The 21,544-nt window shown below is 42.3% G+C and overlaps 1 protein-coding gene across 1 annotated transcript in view; it reads left to right on the forward strand.

The window, feature by feature from the left end:
- LOC306979668 (inositol 1,4,5-trisphosphate-gated calcium channel ITPR1-like) overlaps positions 1–21,544 on the forward strand; it is a 123,957-nt gene that overhangs the window by 78,531 nt on the left and 23,882 nt on the right. Inside the window, exons 42-51 of the mRNA XM_079578741.1 lie at positions 206–390; positions 10,127–10,310; positions 10,526–10,779; positions 11,457–11,657; positions 11,765–11,875; positions 12,329–12,424; positions 12,491–12,637; positions 13,668–13,775; positions 14,249–14,441; positions 16,894–17,016. Of these exons, the coding sequence (XP_079434867.1) occupies positions 206–390; positions 10,127–10,310; positions 10,526–10,779; positions 11,457–11,657; positions 11,765–11,875; positions 12,329–12,424; positions 12,491–12,637; positions 13,668–13,775; positions 14,249–14,441; positions 16,894–17,016 (1,602 nt within the window). The remainder of the gene's footprint in view (positions 1–205; positions 391–10,126; positions 10,311–10,525; positions 10,780–11,456; positions 11,658–11,764; positions 11,876–12,328; positions 12,425–12,490; positions 12,638–13,667; positions 13,776–14,248; positions 14,442–16,893; positions 17,017–21,544) is intronic.

Consider the following 21,544-nt stretch of genomic DNA (forward strand, 5'->3'; position numbering starts at 1 on the left):
ACATAGGTTTGCAAGATATTCCACTGCAGTCATGGCCTCAGTGTTATCCTGTACGACCAAAAGATCATTTACTATAAATACAGTCAAAGAGCATAATATCCTTATTTTCTATCTATATGTCAAACACAGTGGCAGTGTTAAGATTGATGGGAAAAATATAAACAACATTACATTTTTTCAATTTCTCTTTTCTATGCACCCCCAGCGTTAGTCCCTGGAGGCCTGAGCCGCGGGGAGATGAGCCTGGCGGAGGTGCAGTGTCACCTGGACAAAGAGGGCGCCTCTGACCTGGTGATCGACCTCATCATGAACACCAGCAGTGACCGAGTCTTTCAGGAGAGCATCCTGTTGGCCATCGCTCTGCTGGAGGGGGGAAACACCACTATACAGGTCCGTCAGTGCTATCACTATTCTGCTGACTATTTGGATTATTGCAGTGTTACCCGTGTCTATGTAGAAAACAGAAATATTGCATTAGTTGTTATTTCATTTTATTGGTCAGTTTGGTCAATGGGCTATTGTGATAACCAGTTTACTATTTCTATTCAGGAAACAAATGTGTTATATGGAAACGCTGATAGGCCATGGGTCAAAGATATATTTTGCTTCAAGCAAATTAATTATCTCGTGACGATGTAGATACAAATTCAGTTTATTTGTCATTTACAGGATGCATGTAGGCTCCATTTTCAGCTCTCACAGGTTAACGGTAAACTTTATTTATCCCACTGTAAGTCAAATTGAAACTGTCAGGTATGGAAAAAATCTCACTGGACTGAATTAAAAGGAAATGTTTACAAGAGAATATATCGACGGTCCCGCAGTGGCGCTGGTATTGATGAGTGCAGGGCAATCACCACCCCGCAGAAACGTGATCAAAACTCTAGAACATGCCATCTCTCATTTTGTTGGTAAATGCACCGCACGTTCTTACGGACAAATTTGTTCTTGAGGCCTTCTTAGGAAGATTTTTGGCATTCACAGAACTTGTTCTTAGCTGAAAACGTTCCTCTGTAAGAAGAAATCCTAAGAACAGTCTGGAGGACTCTTTCGCACAAAAAAAATCTCCAGTTCTGTTCACAACCCTGCTCCTGATGGAAGCCAGCATTCTGAGTCATGTATATTTGTACATATTAAATCAGAATGTCTTTATACAGAAAAAAGTTGGTAATATCACTTGTCGTCTACTTCTATTAATGTACCAATGTATTACTGCTAAAACTTTGGAATGCTGCCGTTCACAAATAATGCAGCATTAAATGCACTGCATTAACGTAAGTTGATAAAGCCGAATGTGGGCCTCGATCTTGCGACCTTGTGCTTCCAAGGCCCCGCTGTACTCGATGAGCTAACCAGGCGGAGTGTTGGAAAGTCGCCGCATCTATTTAACGGACTGATCCGCAGGCAGGGAAGGGAACCTTTCCACGATGTACAGGTTATATCTATTTAAACATTTTGTAATGAGAGCTAATTCGTGTGCCCAAAGGGTTATTTGGGTCCTGGAGTGCGCGGCAGAGGTTTTGTTGGTTATTATTAGTTTTGGATTCGTGTTCGGTCATTCATTTCCTCCTTTACTGCCTTTTGCGTGCAGAACTTTTTTGTCTTTATATGGTGAATCAGAGGCGGTGACATAATGCTAATTAGTTTTCACATGCACGCGCTTGCAAGGTGGGATTCACAAACTTAAGGAGGACACAGTTGTGAAAGATTTTCCCTACTTAAGAACGTGTCGTGAACCTGGCGCAGTTTCCTGACACTGCCTTCGTAAGGACGGATTTTAAGAAGTTTCTTAAGATGTTCATGAATGAGGCCCAGTGTCCTAGTAGAGTAACTTGACCAAGATGGAAGTGGACACTGCATGATCAAAATACTTCAACATTAGTTGAACCGTACCCAATTTCTCTGTTGGAAATTTACACCAAGACGCTGGCTAACCGTTGGATCACTTAACTCGGTCACATTCTGAAAAAAAAGCTGCAACTCCTGCGAAACGCTCCTGTTACACATCTGATATCAATATCCTGGAAAAGTGGCGATACTATTGTCGAGTGTGCCGGGAAGAGTACATTGGTTCGCGTTTAGTACAAACAACACAACATTGATATGGGTGGTAAGGGCTGAACCTCCACCTTCTCCAAACAAAGTACTGCGTCACCACCAATGTTGTTTTTTCTATGCGGCGGATCTGCTTATGTGGGTCAGTGTGCCAGCATAGAGTCGTCACCAAGACACTACTGCTCCACCATCTCCAATACTGCGCTCGTTCGCTTCAAAAATAGGCCAGTGCTAATCACGCCACCAGGGAGCATATCGGTATAACGTGTTTGTAACTATAAATGTGTATGCCTGAGCATGTATTCCAAGTACTCTACTATTTATTTTGCACATTCTTTTCCTTTAATAAAATATGTATATGGTTCTTTCTTTCTAAAGTCAGTGTTTTTGCATGTTGTTGTTGCAGTTCATGTTTTGTCCTTTCTGAAGCCCAAATCTTGCTTCGCTTGCTTGAAATGATCAACAAAATGCATTATCTCATAAAAGTCGTGGAAACGGTTGAAGCGATTAGGAGAGAAACTCGGATCCTCATTCCGTTCCAGCTGCGTCTCCCCTTCAAATCTCCCCCGTCCCTCTCTCGGCGGTTGTGTAAGCGCAGGCCTTGCATAATCGGCCCGAGTGAACGAGAGGCCGCTGTGGCGCAGATAAAGCTTCCCACGACTCTGACTCGAGCGGCAGAGCGGAGCGCAGCCAGCGTCACGTGATCCGCCTGTTACATAAGGCTCCGGGTGAATGAACAATGAGGAATGTCTCAGCCTTCAAAACATTTCCAGCCTCTCCCGCTCATCGTTTCGCTGTCTCCTTCTCTACCTCGTCCTCGCTTTCTCTCTCTTTCGCCTTCTTTTTTTTTCTGTCTCTAAATCTCCATATTTCCTCTGTTCTTTCCCCACTTTCTTACCCTCTCTCCTCTCTTTCTTTCTGTAACTGGCTCAAACTGGGTCATGCTGGGCCTCCGGATCTGGGGCAGTGGGGAGAGAAGGTGGAGGGATCTGGGAAGGCATGAGTGGGGCAAAGTCGAGCTCATTGTACAGTAGTTATATAATCTCAAACCGATGAGCAAAAGTGCAAAATTATATAACGAATGACTTGTGTTAAATTTAAAGTGCTCTTAATTATCCTTGTTGGGAAAATGTGTCATTATTAACGCTGCTGGAGTTATCTGTCAAGAGCATTGGGCTTAACCAGACATTGAGCTATGTTAAACTCCCTATTGAACTGGGACATTCTTGCATGTGAGGGAGACTAACCACTCAGCCACATTTCTGACCTTTCTATAAGCAACATAATCCTAGAAACTGGGTGCATGTTGTCACAGAAACTATGAATTATTGGGCATCTTGGCAATAAAAGCAATCATAAAACCAAGCTAACGTCCCTACATTTGTGGGGGGGGGGGAAGAAAACCAAAGATCTTCTAGTTCAGGGGTAAAGGCTTTTTGTACACAGTCAAAACGTAGCTGCATTTCTTTCCCTGTTGATGCTTCTAGACAAGGTTACAATTTTCATTAGAATTCCGTATTATGTTTAGGATACAGTACCTATTGAAAATTCTGCAACTGTTTGAGAAGCTTTTGATCGTTTTTGTTATTAAAATCGTATCTAAATTGTGTGTTAGCATGTCCGTATAGCTTCCAGAACACACCAGTTTTGCCTCCATTTCACACTTGACTCCAGGTCAGTGCGTGTCACGGCGCACCTGTCACGCCTCGGCTGTGTCCTTCTCACATAACACTTTATACTACTCGCACTTGACCTGCTTAGCTGGGAGAAAACAGTCGCACAGTTGCACCAATGCATGAACTTATCTTCTATGACAGCAATGTGGCAAAGTTCATTTCGCTGGTGGCGTTGTGGTTGTTGTCACATTCCACGTTTTGCAGGTGCAAAGCAATGCTAGCTGCTAATGCTAACTTCATAATTGGTTGGCCATTTATTGAAGTTTTTCCTCTTTGCAAAATTTCCAAATCCTTCGGCTAAGTACTCCTCCTGACCATGAACCTGGCTCAAGATCTACAGATGGGTCTGCGGGCGCACGTCGTTCCTAAACGCTTACCTAAGCACCATTGTCTAATGCAGAGGACAAATTTCCATAGTATTAATCAGTTGAGTTTTTATGATAGTCTGTTATTGTTAACCTAGCTGCTAATGCTAACTTGTTGACGCTCATGCTTTTTCCAATTGTTTATAAACCAATCAATATCTCTAAATATCTTTTTCTTCCATACACACTGAAAGCTTCAAACATTTGCTTTGCATCTTTCTGGCGACAGAAGACTTTTTATGCTGCATGATGCTCGACCTGTAAGCTAATCACAGTTGCTAATCATTGGGTAGCATTTTGGGCGATATAGTAGTTGTTGTAATTCCTGTTGCCTCTCTATGACAGTAAAAAAAAAGGTGAAAAAGTCATGATAGATGAGCAAAAAACTTTGTAACTTCAATTCAGGTTCAGTTTGACATTATTTGCTTTAGAAAAATTATCCTGTATGGTAGCGGGTGGTGTTTTTGTTACGTGATTCTCAAAAAATTATTTCCTGTATTCCTGCACATATATATATATATATTTTTTAATCTTATTTGAAATGCTATACATGCATAAACATTAGTGAGCATAATATACAATTATGTGGGTTTATCCAATAGATATATGATATCAACATAGATTGGGTACACAAAATGGCTGCTCAAGCCCATGGTCAATGGTGGCTTTTTTCCTTCCTTGTTAGCAGCCCAGGGAACATGTGCACTGCGGCCCTGTTCTGACTGTTGAAGCAGCCGTCGTTGCATTTCTACGTCGTGTGCGTGCCTCGGCCTGGCACAGGTAGCTGGAGGAGAGTGGATCGAGGGAGGGCTAGCAGCACGAGCATAAATAGCTGTTGCATAACGTGGCTTTGTTGGTGCCAAGTGGAGAGAAATGGGAGGGAGAGGGAAGCGCTTTGACCTTGTTTTTTCAGTAATGGCCGCCCCCCCCTTTCCTCCCTTGCTCTCTCCTCCTTCCCTCCGGCTCGTCGCCATGGATACAGACAGACTTTGGTGTTTACCGACCCAAAACGGGAGCCCGGAGATCCACTCAGTCCACTCCTGGAGAAGTTTTTCCTCCCTCTCTCTCTCTCGCTCTCGCTCTCTCTCTCTCTCTCTCGCTCTCGCTCTCTCTCTCTCTCTCTCTCTCTCTCTCTCTCTGTCTCTCTCTCTCTCGCTCTCTCTCGCTCTCTCTCTCGCTCTCTCTCTCTCTCTGTCTCTCTCTCTCGCTCTCTCTCTCTCTCTCTCTCTCTCTCTCTCTCGCTCTCTCTCTCTCTCTCTCTCTCTGTCTCCTTGACCACCGATGTGCGTAAGACATCCCCTGTTACATCATCTCCATGTCCTGCTGCAGATAATGGCCTTGGTTTAAAAGCAGAGAAACATAAGAAAATCCAATTGGGACTGCACTTAATTGGGGCAGACCAGAAGACCCATTTACCGTATTCAATTAACTTATACATAAAAAGATCTACAAATGCTACTTTGGAGACGTGACAAGTAGAGTGTTGAAATATTTATACGTTTTCTGCCGTGATGATCTCATTGAAAACCAAAACGTTATTTGATATTTCCGCGGTATAGTTTCTCAAATCGAATCGTCATGTGATTCAAATTCTTTTGCATTATTTCTCAGCCCTGTTGGGTAACTTTTTTTCCCCCTCAGGACAGAAGAAGAAAAAAAACCCTGTTGCATGTGAAATCTACAACGTTCTCTGTTCAGCTCTTTGATGGATTGCTCTGTCAGTTTTGTGCTGCAGGTGAAACCGTTTCGGCAAAATGAACAACTTTAACCTTGATTAGTAAAACGCCCTCCTCCCCCTTCAACCATCATTTCTCTCAATAACCTTGTCTTAACACGGAGACTAAACAACAACCGTTTCGATTTGGGCGCCGTTGCCGATGCGCTCGTGAATACTTACATAACAACACGACAAAGTGGGTGCGGCGAGAGATCGCTTTCGAGGTGATTCGTGGGTGTGTCTCGTTGCTAAAATGGCATGTGCAGGGCGCGAGACTGCTGACCTACTTTTGTTGGCGTGTGTGTGTGTGTGTGTGTGTGTGTGTGGAGCTGCAGTCAGTCAGTGGGTGAGTTGCGAGCTCTCGTACTGTATCCGTGGGCCTGTTGTTATGTAATCCTCCGGGGCATGGGGCGAGGCGAGTGCGCGCCGAATGCTCTCCCCGTGTTGGGCCTCTGAACTCCTCTTACAGTACATGCAGGAAGGGAAATCACCACCACGTTATAGCTGGCGTTTTTAAGATGCAGTTTCCCTACAGAGATAATCGAGAGAGTTGAGATATGGTTGCACTCAATAACACATCCAAGCAAATAAGAAACTAGAGTTGTCTTTATTAAGTTATTATTAATGTCAGAGCCGGTTTTTCCTATAGGCAAACTATGCAAGTTGCATAGGGCCCCCGCAGCCACAAGCGCCCCACATCTCAGTCAAACTACGAAGTTGTTTCCCTGATTAAGTAACGCATTGTTATGGGACTATCTCATGCACACAGTTACTTACAGTAACTATGGTTCTCTGAATGTCTAGAGCAGTGGTTCTCAACCTGGGGGTCGGGACCAATTTGGGGGGTCGCCAGATCATGTAGATTAAATATACTGTACATACTTTTTTTTAGCGTATATTATAATATTTTATAGTCGCCTGTGTGTGCTATTATACCAGAGTGCCATTTTGTGTTTGTAATTTGATGAATTTTATTTCAACCATTGTGTTTTTCTTTTTTTAAGAATTATGTAGGCTAATGTTCCGATTTCTCACGGTGTGACCCGGGCGGGGGGTCACGAACCACTTTTACTGTTATAATGGGGGTCACAGCTCCAAAAGGTTGAGAACCACTCGTCTAGAGTCTAAAGCGAGTTGAGGCTACACACAGGCTATTTCTCAGTGGTCAGACAGAAATAAGCGTCAGGTGCAGGTTTCAGTTGGTTTTAAATCAGTGGTTCCTAAACTGTGGGTCAGGGACCAGAGGTGAGAGAATGGGACTATTTGCCATTTACCATTTTAAAAAGTTGGGAAATAGACTATAGTAGTCCTAAATAGTGGTTCTCAGACAGAGGGACGGGGCCTGAATTAAGGTCATTATGTTCCACTTCTGCCCTGCACGACTGCACAGTGAAACTCTTTTTGACCGTAAATGGATTCGATCTTTGTTGAATAACCATGGAATGCTACTGTAGGGCCCCTGTGTGGATTTTTGCTTAGGGCCCCAGAAGGGCCAGCACCGGCTCTGATTAATGTATAAGGAAATATCCACTGAAATTCTGAATCTCTTTTTCAGGGGGAAACATCAGAAACAGCCTCAAAATGATTTAATTAATATAGAATTAATAAGCTAAAGGCTGCATACGGCAACAAAAAGCCTAATCACACTTTCCATAGTAACTTTAGAAAGTGCTTGCTCCTGCTTCAAAAGAACACGTGAAAAGCCAACCTGTGTAATCAGAATCCCCCTTAGCTGCGTGAAGGGACTGCCAAATAGAGCACAAAGTTATGTGGCCAGACCAGACTGACACTACTATCGCTGCACCTCCCTTGGGCTCGTGGCCAGCAGTGCAGCAGCAGCTAAGCCCGTTTGCATTCTCTGTCATTGAGAGGCTCATTGCCATGCCCAGGACCCCATCACACCCCAACCTCTCCCCCCTCATAACCGGAGCGTCGCCCCGGATGAGTTTGCAGAGTGCGTACGTGCAGGAGGGCTGCCGCACTGTGGTGGAGTGATCCCCGGGGGGGAGGGGGCGGGGCAGTAGGAAGCACTTGGGGCATAACTTAGACAGACAAGTCATTGTGTGGAAAAGCGCAAAGTTCAAAATTGTGGTTCGGGCGTCTGGAAATCTCTCTGTTCTGTGGGGAAAACAAGCCGCTGCCCAAAATGCGAGACATCGGGTTCATGATATCTGCTGTTGTTGAATCAAAGAGGCGCAGAGTTTAGTATCTTTTCTGATCTAAAACTTCAAATTGTGCTTGACATGGGCAACACAAAAAGCCTATACTCCTGACTAGTCCTTTATGTACATACACAGTTATGTCATGGTTTGGAAAGGCACTTGGCAAAGAAAATTGGCTCTGTGCATGGAATGTTTTTGGCTAACTGCCTGTTGGCCAGTGTACGGTAAAGACTACTTCCTGTCCGCATTTTAAATAGAAAAAAAACATGAGAAAACATAAATAAAGTTGAGTTCAAATGGTGGTGCTATTTTACCGTTTGTTAGCATTAAATGAATGTTAGCCTTAAGCACCAAGGCTTAAACGGTTAGAAACACAGAACTCTCCTCTGGTAAAGTATTTCCACCTGAGTAAAGTTTTTCACAGGTTGTCGACGTAATTGTATAAAAGCTGCTTGTGCTGTTTAAATACGTATATATTTGTTTCAACAAGATACAGCAAACTTTCCATAGGAATAAAGCACAGACAGGAAGTTAGCAACACGTTCTCATGCAACATCCCTTGCTTAGAGCCTATCCATTTTTTTTATTTTATTTGCTACATTCAAAATGCATTTATCCTGATGCAACAATAGGCCTGACTTGACCCTTCCTAGGGGGTTGATTCTGAGTAGTATTTACTTTTTTCCCCCAAATGCACACTGCTTTAGTCACACAACTATTAGATCTCTTCTACTTGTATAACAAAACTGCGTTCATCTCTTGGCCCACCACAGTACATTTCCATTCTCGACTTGCTAGGAAAGAATCTGGGCACCCCTGGTCAAAACAGTGTCCACACACACAATTATGTCATTGTTAAGAAAGGCGCTTGGCAGAGAAATTTAAATTTGTACTCGGGGATGTGTAAGCCTCTTTGTTCCTCTCCTTCCTGATATCAACAACAGAGCGCGTCTTGTCCGCGTGGCCTTGTGACTGCTGCCATTTGTTTACTTCCTTCAGTAGCCCATTTTTTTAACCCAAAAAGACAGAAGGTTATGTAACAGGCTGGCCTACATACTCTCCGATAACATACCTCGGCTTTGTTTGTTTTTTTTGCTTCTTTTTTCCCCGCCTCCTTTCTTACCACCTCCATCAGGCGTATGTTTTTTTTTATCTCTCTCTCGTCTACGTATATGTGTAACTAGGGCAATCATCCCCTTTTGGCTCTTTCACCCCCTTTTGGTGGCTCGGTCCGTGCGAGGCTGTTCCATAGGCTGTGGTAGAAGATCACAGCGCTTACATAATCAAAACAACAGCTCGCCCAGTCGGGACACGGCGTATGGATGGCTCGAAAGTGTTCCAATTTCTGCCTGACCCCGTTTTCACAGCGGAGGGAGGCGCACTGTGTGAACCTTCGCTCGCAGCCAGAGCGGGCTTACATAATGTGCAAGCATGACTCGCCGCGGCCTATAGGGTGGCGTTAGGGACACGTTTTGCATGTGTAGACAAAGAGAAAGCTTGAACCCTGTCAAAGTTTATCTAATCAAAGAGCTTGCACGCCATCACATACTGGTTAAATGTTTTAGTCTAATCCAGTGAAATTACAACACTGCCGGTTTGAGTAATCTGTGAATCTTCTCTCGATACTATTCTTGGCAGCGTGTACTCATACTATCCAAGAAATGGTTTCCACACCTCTCACGGTCTATTTTTAATCTTGATTTTAAACAGCTCCGCAGCAAAGGCGAGCAAGAGGAGGGGGTGGGAGGGGAATCAGGACGTGACACTACTAGATACTTTGTTTCAGCAGTTTTAGGGCAATATTGCATTTTCCATCCAACAAAGTGTAAGATAGTGATCAATTCAATTAAAATTCATTATTGCATTAAATATCAATAAAAAAAAGCATTCAGTTTGAGTCCACCATGCATTCAATCTAAACTGATTTGGAAATAGTCACATTTTCTAAAAATGTTTTACGCCATAGCGAGTACAAGAAAAATCTTTTGCATTCTTTCTGTGTGAGCCCCCTTTTTTTTCCTCAAAGGTTTCTTGTTTTGTCCAAGTAGAGCTTTAAATTTCCACATTTTTCATAATTTCTTATAAACGTAATATAGATTGATGCCCGTTTTCGAATTCATTCCTCATTATGTCATTTTCGTCTCCTTCCAGCGATCTTTCTTTTGCCGCTTGACCGAAGATAAGAAGTCGGAGAAGTTCTTCCGTGTTTTCTATGATCGGATGAAAGTGGCCCAACTGGAGATCAAAGCCACGGTCAGCGTCAACACCAGCGACTTGGGAAACAGGAAACGAGACGAGGACGGAGGAGACAAGGAGGCACCTGTGAGGAGGAAAGGTCAGACCGAACAGACACTACTGAGTATCCAGCCTTTTCCATCAGAGCAAACCCAGATACTAAATAAAAATCCCTGGTTTCTTTTTACTTCCTTTTTGGAAATGGGCGTAGGATGTATGTAATGAACTGTCAATGAGCTACTGGAATCAGGAAATGGATATGTAGTAAATGGAAACCCCAATATTCCTCATCCTTTCTGTATTTTTGACCGTCAGCTCGAGACTCGGCGGTGGTGATGACGGAGGACGTGAAGGAGCAGCTTCTGGAGGCCTCCTCCGCCACGAAGAAGGCGTTTAACTCGTACAGACGCGAGGCCGACCCGGAGGAGCACTTCAGTTCAGCGGACGGCCACCCCAGCTCCGGAGACAAGAGCCAGGACGAGGGCGAGATGAGCTTCGTGATTGTCATCATGCAGCCGATCCTCCGCTTCCTCCAGCTGCTCTGTGAGAACCACAACAGAGACTTACAGGTGTGAGGAAGACTCTCAGCTCGGATCTCATCTGTTTGAATTGTTTTAATCTGATTTAATTACTGGAAAGCCCTTTAAATTATGACAATTATTTAAAACATCAATGGTTTACCTTCGTTCACTCATCCACTACAATTTACATGACATTTATGACGAGGTCTGTTGCTATTTCGTCTTCATTTCAGTCAAATGTAATCAATTTAATTTATTACAGATATTTTTATCCTTGTACAAACACCTAATAAATGAAGAAAGTGTGTTTGCTGTGAGTTCACCCCTATGATTTGACTGTAATTTTACTGGGAGCAGGACGTCTCCAGCTTGTCTCCATGGAGATGGAGACACAATTATGAGAAATACGTTTGGTTCTCATCCCAATCCATTCTTTGATTACTCACTGCAAAAATAGCATTTTCTGTGTTGAGCCGGTTGTTTTGAGCATGTTTTGTATTACTGGCAACAGTAGAATCCAAAATGTTACACAGTGTGCCTTTAATATGAATGTTCCGTGTCGATATGAAATTTTTGCCGTCTAAAACTAAAAAGAATGGTTTGACTAAATCCAAAGACTTTTACAGCAAAAGACCACGTCAGAAACTAAATGAAACATTTTTACATTTTAGAATTCACCAGACAAGACTTTTGTAGCCACTGTTGTGTTCTGTATTTTTTGTCAGAACTTCCTTCGATGCCAAAACAACAAGAACAACTATAACCTGGTGTGTGAGACGCTGCAGTTCTTGGACTGTATTTGTGGCAGTACCACAGGAGGACTGGGCCTCTTAGGACTTTACATCAACGAGAAGAATGTGGCCCTGATCAACCAGACCCTGGAGAGCCTGACGGAGTACTGCCAAGGCCCCTGCCACGAGAACCAGGTTCTTTTTCTCTTCCAATCATGCCATATTGTTGCTTTCATCAAAACTGAAACATATCAAGATCTGATTGAAAGACTGAGGTGATTATTTGCTGTATTATTTCGCAGAATTGCATCGCGACACACGAGTCCAATGGCATTGATATCATCATAGCCTTGATCCTCAACGACATCAACCCTCTGGGGAAAAAACGCATGGATTTGGTGCTGGAGCTGAAGGTGGGTGGAAGGCTGAGGCTATACATGCATTTGATGCATAACTGATGGATACATTTTATCTTTAAGCTTAATTTGATGATAATGACATGAAGTTTGTTTTTCTGTTTTTCTGCATCTCCATAAATATACTCCATAGCAGATGTAACTGTATAGGACGAAACCTTTTTGTGTGTACAATAGGGATAAAAGAAATTCTGAATCTTAGTGATACTTACCTGGTTAAATCAAGGTCAAATATGAGGAAGGGACATTGATGCCATGTGATTGCACTGTCTTTATTTCATCATTCCTAATGTCACTGGAACTGAACCTGCACCGATACAAGGTTTAGAAGCAGCACCGTCACTCAACATTTCTACCTAGGCTTCCAGTATTTTACAGCGGCCGTGATGTTTATTCCACTCAAAGCTGGCTCTTTCACAGCTTTTTCCGTCTTATCATCTGTGTCACTAGAACAATGCATCCAAACTGCTGCTGGCCATCATGGAGAGTCGCCATGACAGCGAGAACGCAGAGAGGATCCTGTACAACATGAGGCCAAAGGAGCTGGTAATGTTTTATCTGTTCAGCTTTGATCAGTTCTATTTTCAATGCCACATGTTTTATCGTGCTCAGGTGGAGGTGATAAAGAAGGCGTACCTGCAGGGGGAGGTGGAGTTCGACGACGGGACACAAGACGAGGAGAACGGTGAAGAAGAAGAAGAACACGATGCTGCTTCTCCCCGAAACGTTGGGCACAACATTTATATATTAGCTCACCAGGTTCGCCATTATCTTCCTTAAATGTGGTCGAATTGATTTGACAAGACTTTGTAGGTGTCTCTGTTGTTGAATTTAGTTTTGCTTTGTTGTTTTTTCATGTTGGTTGCTGGGTGTGGATCTAAATCCCATGCAAAACCTGCACACCTTCTATGAGATGTCTATCTGCCTCACTTAAATAGCTTTAAGTTACAGAAGTTATGTTGGTTTTGAGGAGGTTTGGACTTGAAGTAACACTTAAAATAAGAGAAATTAACTTTTTCCCTAAAACATTTTTTCACATGATGATAAGATAAGATAAGATAAGATAAACATGGAGATAAACCTTTATTGATCTCACAAAGGAGAAATTCACTTGTTACAGTCGGCGTTCAAGAAGATCACTCAGAGTTAATAAAGTGCAGCTGATACAGAGATTATTGCACATGTTACTTTACTTTAGACATTTAACATAATATATCTAAATGAAGATAAAGAAAAATGCTCGTGCCATCGACAGCCTTATTTTTGTTGCTGTCTTGTTTTAAACTAGTCCAAACATAATAATAACACAACAATTCGAGATAAATCTCTCGATAGAGCTCTTAAATAATTTAATTTGTTTTTTAGGACTTTCTTCTCCATTCCTGCTCTGTTTCTAGCAGGTTTGTCTTCAATACATTTCGGGACTTCACCCTAAAACTTGGGGCCAAGTACGAGAAACAGACAGAAACCCTGATGGAAACAGACCCAAAAAAAACAACTCAAAAATGCACCATACTCAACAAAAAATGTATATAGGACAGAAACCCGTGAACAAGAATATGTGAATAACTTAATTTCCACAAGACTGTCATATAGAAACTTGTGTCTCTGCTGCTCGGTCATGAACATCACATCACGAGCTTCCTGGTCCTTCCTTTGTCCATTACCTAACGGTCAGGCAGATGTACTTAATAAAGTGACCGGTACATAAATGTTGTATAACCCTGTGACACATGAGTGTTTCGATAAAAATGCCCATGGTTTGGTAATGGTGCTGTCCTTGTCCTAGCTGGCGCGCCACAATAAGGAGCTGTCCATCATGCTGAAGCCGGGGGCGGCCAGCGGAGATGGGGCTGAGGCCTTGGAGTTTTATGCCAAACACACTGCACAGATAGAGGTCAGGACACTTTTGTTAATCATAAATGTATTACGCTTAAAATGAATTACATAACAATGTCCTTCCTGCGTTCTTACATTTACTGTTCTCATCCACTCGCGTTTCCTAGAACTGGTGCACTACTGCATCTAAAAGGTCCGCCGTGAGTGAATGGGTGAAGTGGAAGTGAAGCATTAACCCTGAGATTTCTTTTCGTATTTTGGGGCCAATTGTGTGTACTTTTCTTCTTTTATTGTATATTTTCGACTGTTCAGTTAGTACAAAAGTTCAGCTGCTGACAACCTTTAAGAAATAATGCGTTTCATGTTTCAAAGATCGCCCCATTGCACCAGTTGAGCAGTATATATAAAGCGTTCAATGTGGGAGTAAAAGCATCATGCACACATTATGTCAAGTGGTAAAATCTGAAATCGGTTAACATGTATAACATTACACGATTTATAGCCGTAAAATGACGATTTTGCTTTATTCAGATTGTGCGCCAGGACCGTACGATGGAGGAGATCGTGTTCCCCGTCCCGAACATCTGCGAGTTTCTGACGTCCGAGTCCAAGCTGCGGATCTACTACACGACGGAGCGAGACGAACAGGGGAGCAAGATCAACGACTTCTTCCTCCGAGCAGAGGACCTGTTCAACGAGATGAACTGGCAGAAGAAACTCCGAGGTAGGCCCTCCGCTGACCGAAATAGAGACATTAGAAATAACAGCTAAACACACGCTGGTATTAAAGGGAAAATCTGCTTTTTGTGTATTTTTACCATGTTACAATATTGTTCTCTCATCAAAAACGTGGAGTCGTGTGTTTCAAGCCGCTAGCGCATCTTTGAATAATCTTTGGATCTTCACCAGAGACTATTCCCAAAAAGCTTTCCTCTCGATCTCTTACTAAGCTTAATCATCTTTTTGCGAAGTGTATTTTTTGTGTTTATTGAAACAGCAACACAGTGAAAGGGGGCAAGAGGAGAGAAGAGTAGGACTTATTTTAGCTTGTTCCGAGGATTAGGGATTGAAACGACTGGGTATTTTGTTCTAGCTGTTCTAGATCAATATTGCATTTCCAAACCAACTAATGGTATTACTACCAAATTCCTGTAAAAAGCAAAGTACCTCTCCTTTAAAGCCTTGGAAAAAGATTTGGAAATTTCAGTGAGACTTAATGAAAAACATACAAAAGGCCAAACCCGATCCGAACATCAAAGCCCCAATACTTTATTTTCAGATTTTATCCAGTCTCTCAAATGAATCGGAAATACCACTGGTTGGGCAATCAAAAAGGATTTCACGGTTCTTTTAGTCCCTTGTATTGAAGATTTGTATTTTGGAATGATGCCTCTCTCTCCCCCCATGAAACGGTAGCTAACAATGCGCCTCTGTTCATGATCTTATTCATGTTTCCACGGTCTAAATTCAGAGCGGGGCTTTCCACATGTTCCCAGCCCTGAAACATTTGTACAGTAACGTTATGAATCACACGCCTGGTTCACCCACTCGCCATCACTCAGAGGCAAAAGTCCCTCCAGCTGCCTCCGCCCGCTCCACTCTGAGCAGAGGTCACTACTCAAGAAAAAGGAGTTACTTTGACTCTGTGTGTAACGCTAGAATCAAGCCAGCGGTACATCCACAACCCGCACACAGTCATTTTCCGGTTCCAGTCCCGCAGCTACTTGCTACTTTACATGAAGAATAGGAACGCAAATCTGATAGGCAAAAGCGTCGCTGTAATGCTAATGACACGCACGTCCGCTCTGCCTTATTTCAGCGTTAGCAGGATAAACGGAGTAGAGTTTGAAAGATTAATCGCCCGAAAAGCTGTGAAATAATTAGAAAAATGCACAAATAAGGAAGTAGGCTAATGCAGCGACAGCTCTAGGCATTTGCGCCAGCGGCATAGCTAACGTTAGCATTTGATCTGTTGTACAAAAACAACATGCCTCAGAAACGTTTTATGCTGCCATTGATCCATGGTGACAAAGGAGCAAAACTGTTGGTGAACATCCCAAGGCTTTTACCATTGTGGAGGCCTCATCTGAGAGTGGCTGGGCAAGGGCGAGGGAGACGGTGAGGGGAGAGAAAAATGCAGTGCAAGGATGTTCGAGTCACCCGAAGAAACGTTCTTTCAGTTGAGAGATTAAATATGCGTTTTGTGCAGTACTAAGCAACTCATGCCCCAAGAGGCCATAAGCGCCACTGCAGGGGTCGTAGCATGTTGCGTTTTTTTTTTTACTCATTAATTGTTCGCGAGACAAAGGGAGAGGGGGATATTGTACATTGTGTCACAACTCAATGGAGATATTTTTTTTTCACTCAAACCTGGCTGTAAATACTGCGTTAGCCGCAGTGGCGTTAGCCCGCAGTTAGCTTCTTCTTTGTGATTCCATTAGCGTGTATCCGGGTCGGAGCAGAGAAAGTTGCAAGTGTGGTTTTCTGGACAGAGGCATCGGGGGAGATGAAAGACCCCCCGATTCATCCCATCAACACTTGTATTACCCCTAGAAGGACTACGAAAAGGATTTATTAAGATAAGCAAGTTACTTAGTTTTGCTCTAATAGTTTGGTATAAAGAGAGTTGAACTAATGAACTGATGAACTAATGAAGGAGACGAGCTGTGCTTTTACTTTCGTGTGCTGGTCTGGAACTGTAAATAACTGTGCGGGTTGTGGTGTTGATTCTAACGTTATGCACAAAGTCAATTTTTGACATTACTTATCATTATAAGTAGCCATGTTGCTTAGTAGGTACTACCAGACCGAGATCAAGATCAAATTAGGACTAGTCTTAAAAGGGTCTAAAATGGCCGTAATTTGACTATATTTTGTCTAAAATGAAAAAGGCTAAAATTGCAGATGATCCAGGGTCTCACCTGGAAAAGCCCAAACACTGACTGCAAGGAAAAACTCAAACACCCAGTGGGAGGAAAGAGAAATCTCAAGGAGAACCACGTTGAGGGAGAGATCCAGTTCCTTTAAACGGACAGTTCATAGATGGGGCTCATGGGAGAAAGGGCTGAACACTGTGGAGCTAACGTCCAGTCCTTGTTGGAGCTTCAGGACTGTGTGTTTTGACCTGACGTATTATAGAAAGATTGTAACTTATGGTGTGTTTGCCTGTGTCTCAGCCCAGCAGGTGCTGTACTGGTGCTCCCGGAACATGTCGGTGTGGAGCACAGTGTCCTTTAACCTGGCCGTGCTCATGAACCTGCTCGTGTGTCTGTTCTACCCTCTGGAGAGCGTCCACGAAGGTACCACACCACAGCTACATGTCCACATCCCGTCATACAACACAATGGTTTCCCCAGGGTAAGCAGCCCGTCTCCATGGAGATGTTGACCAAAGGCAGACAAAGGGGCTAGGTCCTCACGCAGTGTGCCTTTAATAACCTTCTTCATTTCTCATTCCTGATTTTGTCCTGTCAACGTGCCCTATTGATTGCGTGGCGTATGTGTGACTGTGTTTCCAATCTATCTCGAATATCAGAGCTATTGCTATGCACGTTATGGGAGGCCGGTTCAGCCAAAGGTCAGGCGCTTGTTGATAAAAACAGGAAAGACTCGCCTTGTTTGCTTCCTTTATACCTTACTTTTTATTCCTTGGCACGCATTGGAAAAACATTTTATTGGTTAAGAGGGGAAAGAAAACAAAGGTCTTCAATATGGAATGCCGATCACATGCTTGCACTTAACAGTTTGAACAGTGGCATTTAGCATTTTTGCGAAGCCTGCATTCTTTAGTTAAAATGTCTTATCTCCATGTAGTATTATTATGTGTAAAACCTGCTCATCCTGTAGTTTTGTCCTATGCAAACCAAAAGAACATTGCCATTTTCTAAGCTCTGTTATGATGAGGTGGTTTTATTTTTTATGACAGACCCATAAGGTTTGAGGAATCATATCCATTATGTCACTAATTAGGCCGAGCTGCTGTGTTTGTCAGACCCGGGCGTTTCCTCTCCCCCTCGCTCTCTCGTTCACATGACTTTGTTCCATCAAACGGCGAAAGGGCGTCACATGCTGCAGCCTCCCACAGTTTTGCACTTTGAAGAGCCGTGCCCAGCGTGACCTACTGATCTGTTTTTTCTGAATCACCTGAGCTGGATTAGTGCGCGCTAATCTACGTTCACCTGCCCGGCCTGAACTCGGCGTTTTAGCCATTAACGCTTTATGTTCTGAAATAATAAGCCTGAGGTCACTCTAAATGTCACAATGTACAGAAAATGAAGCAAAGATAAAGCAGAGGCGTTACTAGATGTGAGCAACGAAGGCCCCACAAAGTACTGAAGAATAATCAACAAGCTTACGCACAATTTTTTGTTAAATCTGTTGATGGCACTGCAAGCGGAAACCATTTTATTTTAATTCTGTTGTTTATTTATTTTCGTTTGATCTTAGGCGTATTTAAAAGATCTGATAAATGCCATGCTAAGTAGCTTTTAACTTTTTGTTTACATTCAACATTTGGGCATTTTTACCAATCAGTTTTATTTATTTATTTTTCATTTTAAAGCTGCACTACTAGGAATGTAACAATGCACTCAATTTATTATTAATATAATAAAAAATATTAATTTATTTTTTATTTTTTTTGCTTATTCTTACTAAATGAATATGACTCAGTTTATAGCCAAAAGATGTGTCTTCTATTTTAACATCTGCATTTTTATCCATGTAACAAAATGTAACTATTGTCTCAATAAGAACAACAATTTTTTATTTGTTTTTATCGATTTATTTTTCTTTTTTCGATGAATCGTTACATCCCTATGCACTTCCCATTCCCCTCTCTTTTAAACTCTTCACCCCCGACTTAACCAAGCACATTTTCTTCAGTTCAGTTTTACCCAAATCGAAAAGGTCCCAGTCTATAGGCCTATGTAATGTCTTATTTGAAAGCTAAGATCTACAAAACTGATCTAGAAGGATCTTCGTATTGTTGCCGCGTGGTCGTCACTGGTTAAAGTGCATATGACATGTTTTAATGTTTTTGAAAATATGACTTATTTACAAGGTTACCATCAGTTGCATAATTGTCATTTTATTTCAGTGAACCAGCAATTTTAAAGGGGCTGGATGCAAATTGGCCACTTTATACTCACTACTGCCACCTCAGGCCATATGTGTAACTGCACCTTCTATATTAAGCTCGTGCATGGCGGCAATTCGGGCCGAAGTGACACATTTTTGAGTGACCGTACAGGATTTTAGAGGCTGTTGTGGTGAACAGGTCTGAGCTCATTCTACACATTAGGACATGGCTGGAACATGTAGGGGGAAGAAAATACTTAATTTTAACATTTTTAAACTCCCTATAGTCCCTTTAATTAAGGAATGTTGGGCAGAAAAGTTATTTTTATTTGAATTCTTAAGCTGCCGACAGGAAGTGACATACAGACGGCATTGCGTCATAGAAGGGGACGTGGCTTCGCCGCGGGGCACAATAGAATCACAATTTTGCACTCTTTTAGCCATTTTCTGGTGGAATATGAACATAGTTATCACACCTAAATAAAGTAAAGTCTAAATCGGGCCCATATGGGTATTTTCTCACAGCAGGTTGTTCAGGAGAAGTGAAAAAACAGCAGTTGTAGCTAGCACTAGCTAGCAGTTAGCATTTGTCCAATGCTAACATGAAGCATCAATTTAGCATTCTCCGTTCTTAATGTAGCCTATTTATGGGCTGTTGAAACACTTTGCTCCTCTCCATGTCTTTGTATCTTTATTTAGTAGAAAACTATATTCATAATTGAGCATTTGTTCAAGTAGTTTTTGAATAATTAGAGAAAGATTTGATTTTTCTCCAAATTGTTTTACCCCCTTAACTGTTTTCAAACATGACCATAAATGGGCGATTCCAGAGATGCCATCTGCACGGCTTCCGCTTCTGGGTACTACCAGACCGGCAAATATGCGAGAAATAAAACATTAAAAAGTCTTTAAAACAACAACAACAAGTTACTGAACCTAATTATTTCTCAGACTCATTAGCCAAAAATGGCGCACCTACTGCTAAAAAGTATTATTTACTAAAGTCGGTACTTCCGGGGTTAGCGTAGCTGCTGCGCTGTTAGCATTTATCTCCACTAAATCGGAAATACCGATTTTGGTAAATATTACTTTTATAGCAGTAGGTGCGGCATTTTTGGCTAATGGGCCTGATAAATAAGCATGATCAGTAACTCTCCGTTGAGTTTCAGAAATATTAATTGTGGTTTTAAGGAGTTTTTTGTAGTTTCTCGCACATCTGCGACCCAGGAAGTAGAGCTGTGATGTCACCACTTACCAAACGTATAGAGGAAGGTAACATTCCAGAGCAGTTTGACTCATTTTTTCCCCATTGACTTAACATGGTTGGCACGGCAACAGTTTAATATTGTTTACCTTCTTCTATGTCAGTGTCCAATAACGAAGGGAAACTATAAACGTCGCAAAAACTAAAGAAAACTGGGTCCAATTTTTAGCAAAATCCTAAATATTATCGTGTTAACTATATTTTAGCAAAACATGTGTCTAATGTGTCATTTGCACTTTAATGTCGAACTGGAGAAAATGTGCTCGGTTCAGAGGGGGGTTAAGAGGTTCAAATGCCTCAACTCATTTCTCTCACAATACCTTCCAGCACAACCAGATATATGCAAATGTAAGCCAAACAACAAACAAATTGTCTATTGCTGTGAGTCACGGAAATGTTTTAACTTGTGCCTTTGTCAACTTAAACGACCTTCAAAAGCAAACAAACAAGCTACAACAAGGCCTCTCCAAAACAAATATTGCAACTATTTTTATTGACACGGCTGCGTTTTACAAACTGGAAAGACGAGAACGCCGAGCTCACAAATAATACTGGTATCTTAGCCGTCGTCTGAACTTGTTCACCCACCACCTCCAGTTTCCCCTCTCACACTTGAACTTTGAGCGGGTCACGCGAGCGGGTCCGGCTAGCGTCCGGCTGTAATTTTCATTGCTCTGGTCTCTCTATACCACCGCTCATACGGGTTTTACCCCTCCCCCCCCCCCACTCCCCCTCCTCCTCACCCCTGTGTTTCTCTGTGGGGCTTGGGAATGCGGGTTACGAGAGCAAAAGATCTAGGTCAGTATGTTCCCGTACATCCATGACCAAGTGCTTTTCGCTTAGCCCCGCAGCTGCACGCTCCGCCAACTTGCTAAGAGCATAACAGTTCTCAACCTATAGCCTCGGCTGCAGGTCATTTTGTCAATGCATTTTTCTCATATTGTAGTGGAGCTGAAGTTTAGATTCAGAGAACTTTAATGTGACCAAAGAGCAATCCCTCAGTAGAGCTCAAGTCAACATAAAACGAGAGAATGCCTTTAATTGGCTAAGTAACTTTGTCATCTTTGTGCTCTGTAAATGTAAAGTAATGTTCTAACTTCGTTCACACACCCAGTAAATAAACAAGCTAATATACTTCTTAATATAATAATAAATATAATGCTAATATACTCTTTAAATTCTGAATTTTCTTTTAAAATTGATTTGGCGACCTTCAGTAAATAGAAAAAGTGAAACATCCTGAGACTTGTTCTTGCTTTAATCTTAACTATTTCAATGACGGTTTGAAAATGTTAAGTTAATCACGATTTTTTTTTTTTTTAAACTCACTATGTTAAGAAGTAATAATGTCTCACTCTAAAGCTATTGAACAGTTTGCCACAGTTTAGTCTCGTGTGTGTGCAGCCCGTTCATTGACTATTGGCAGACTTGTGCAGCAATGCGGTGTTCCCCCCGTCCCCCGCTCCTCATGAATGTTTGAAGCGG

This window comes from Gobius niger, assembly GCF_951799975.1.
Source record: "Gobius niger genome assembly, chromosome: 20".
In the NCBI taxonomy this organism is placed as follows: Eukaryota; Metazoa; Chordata; class Actinopteri; order Gobiiformes; family Gobiidae; genus Gobius; species Gobius niger.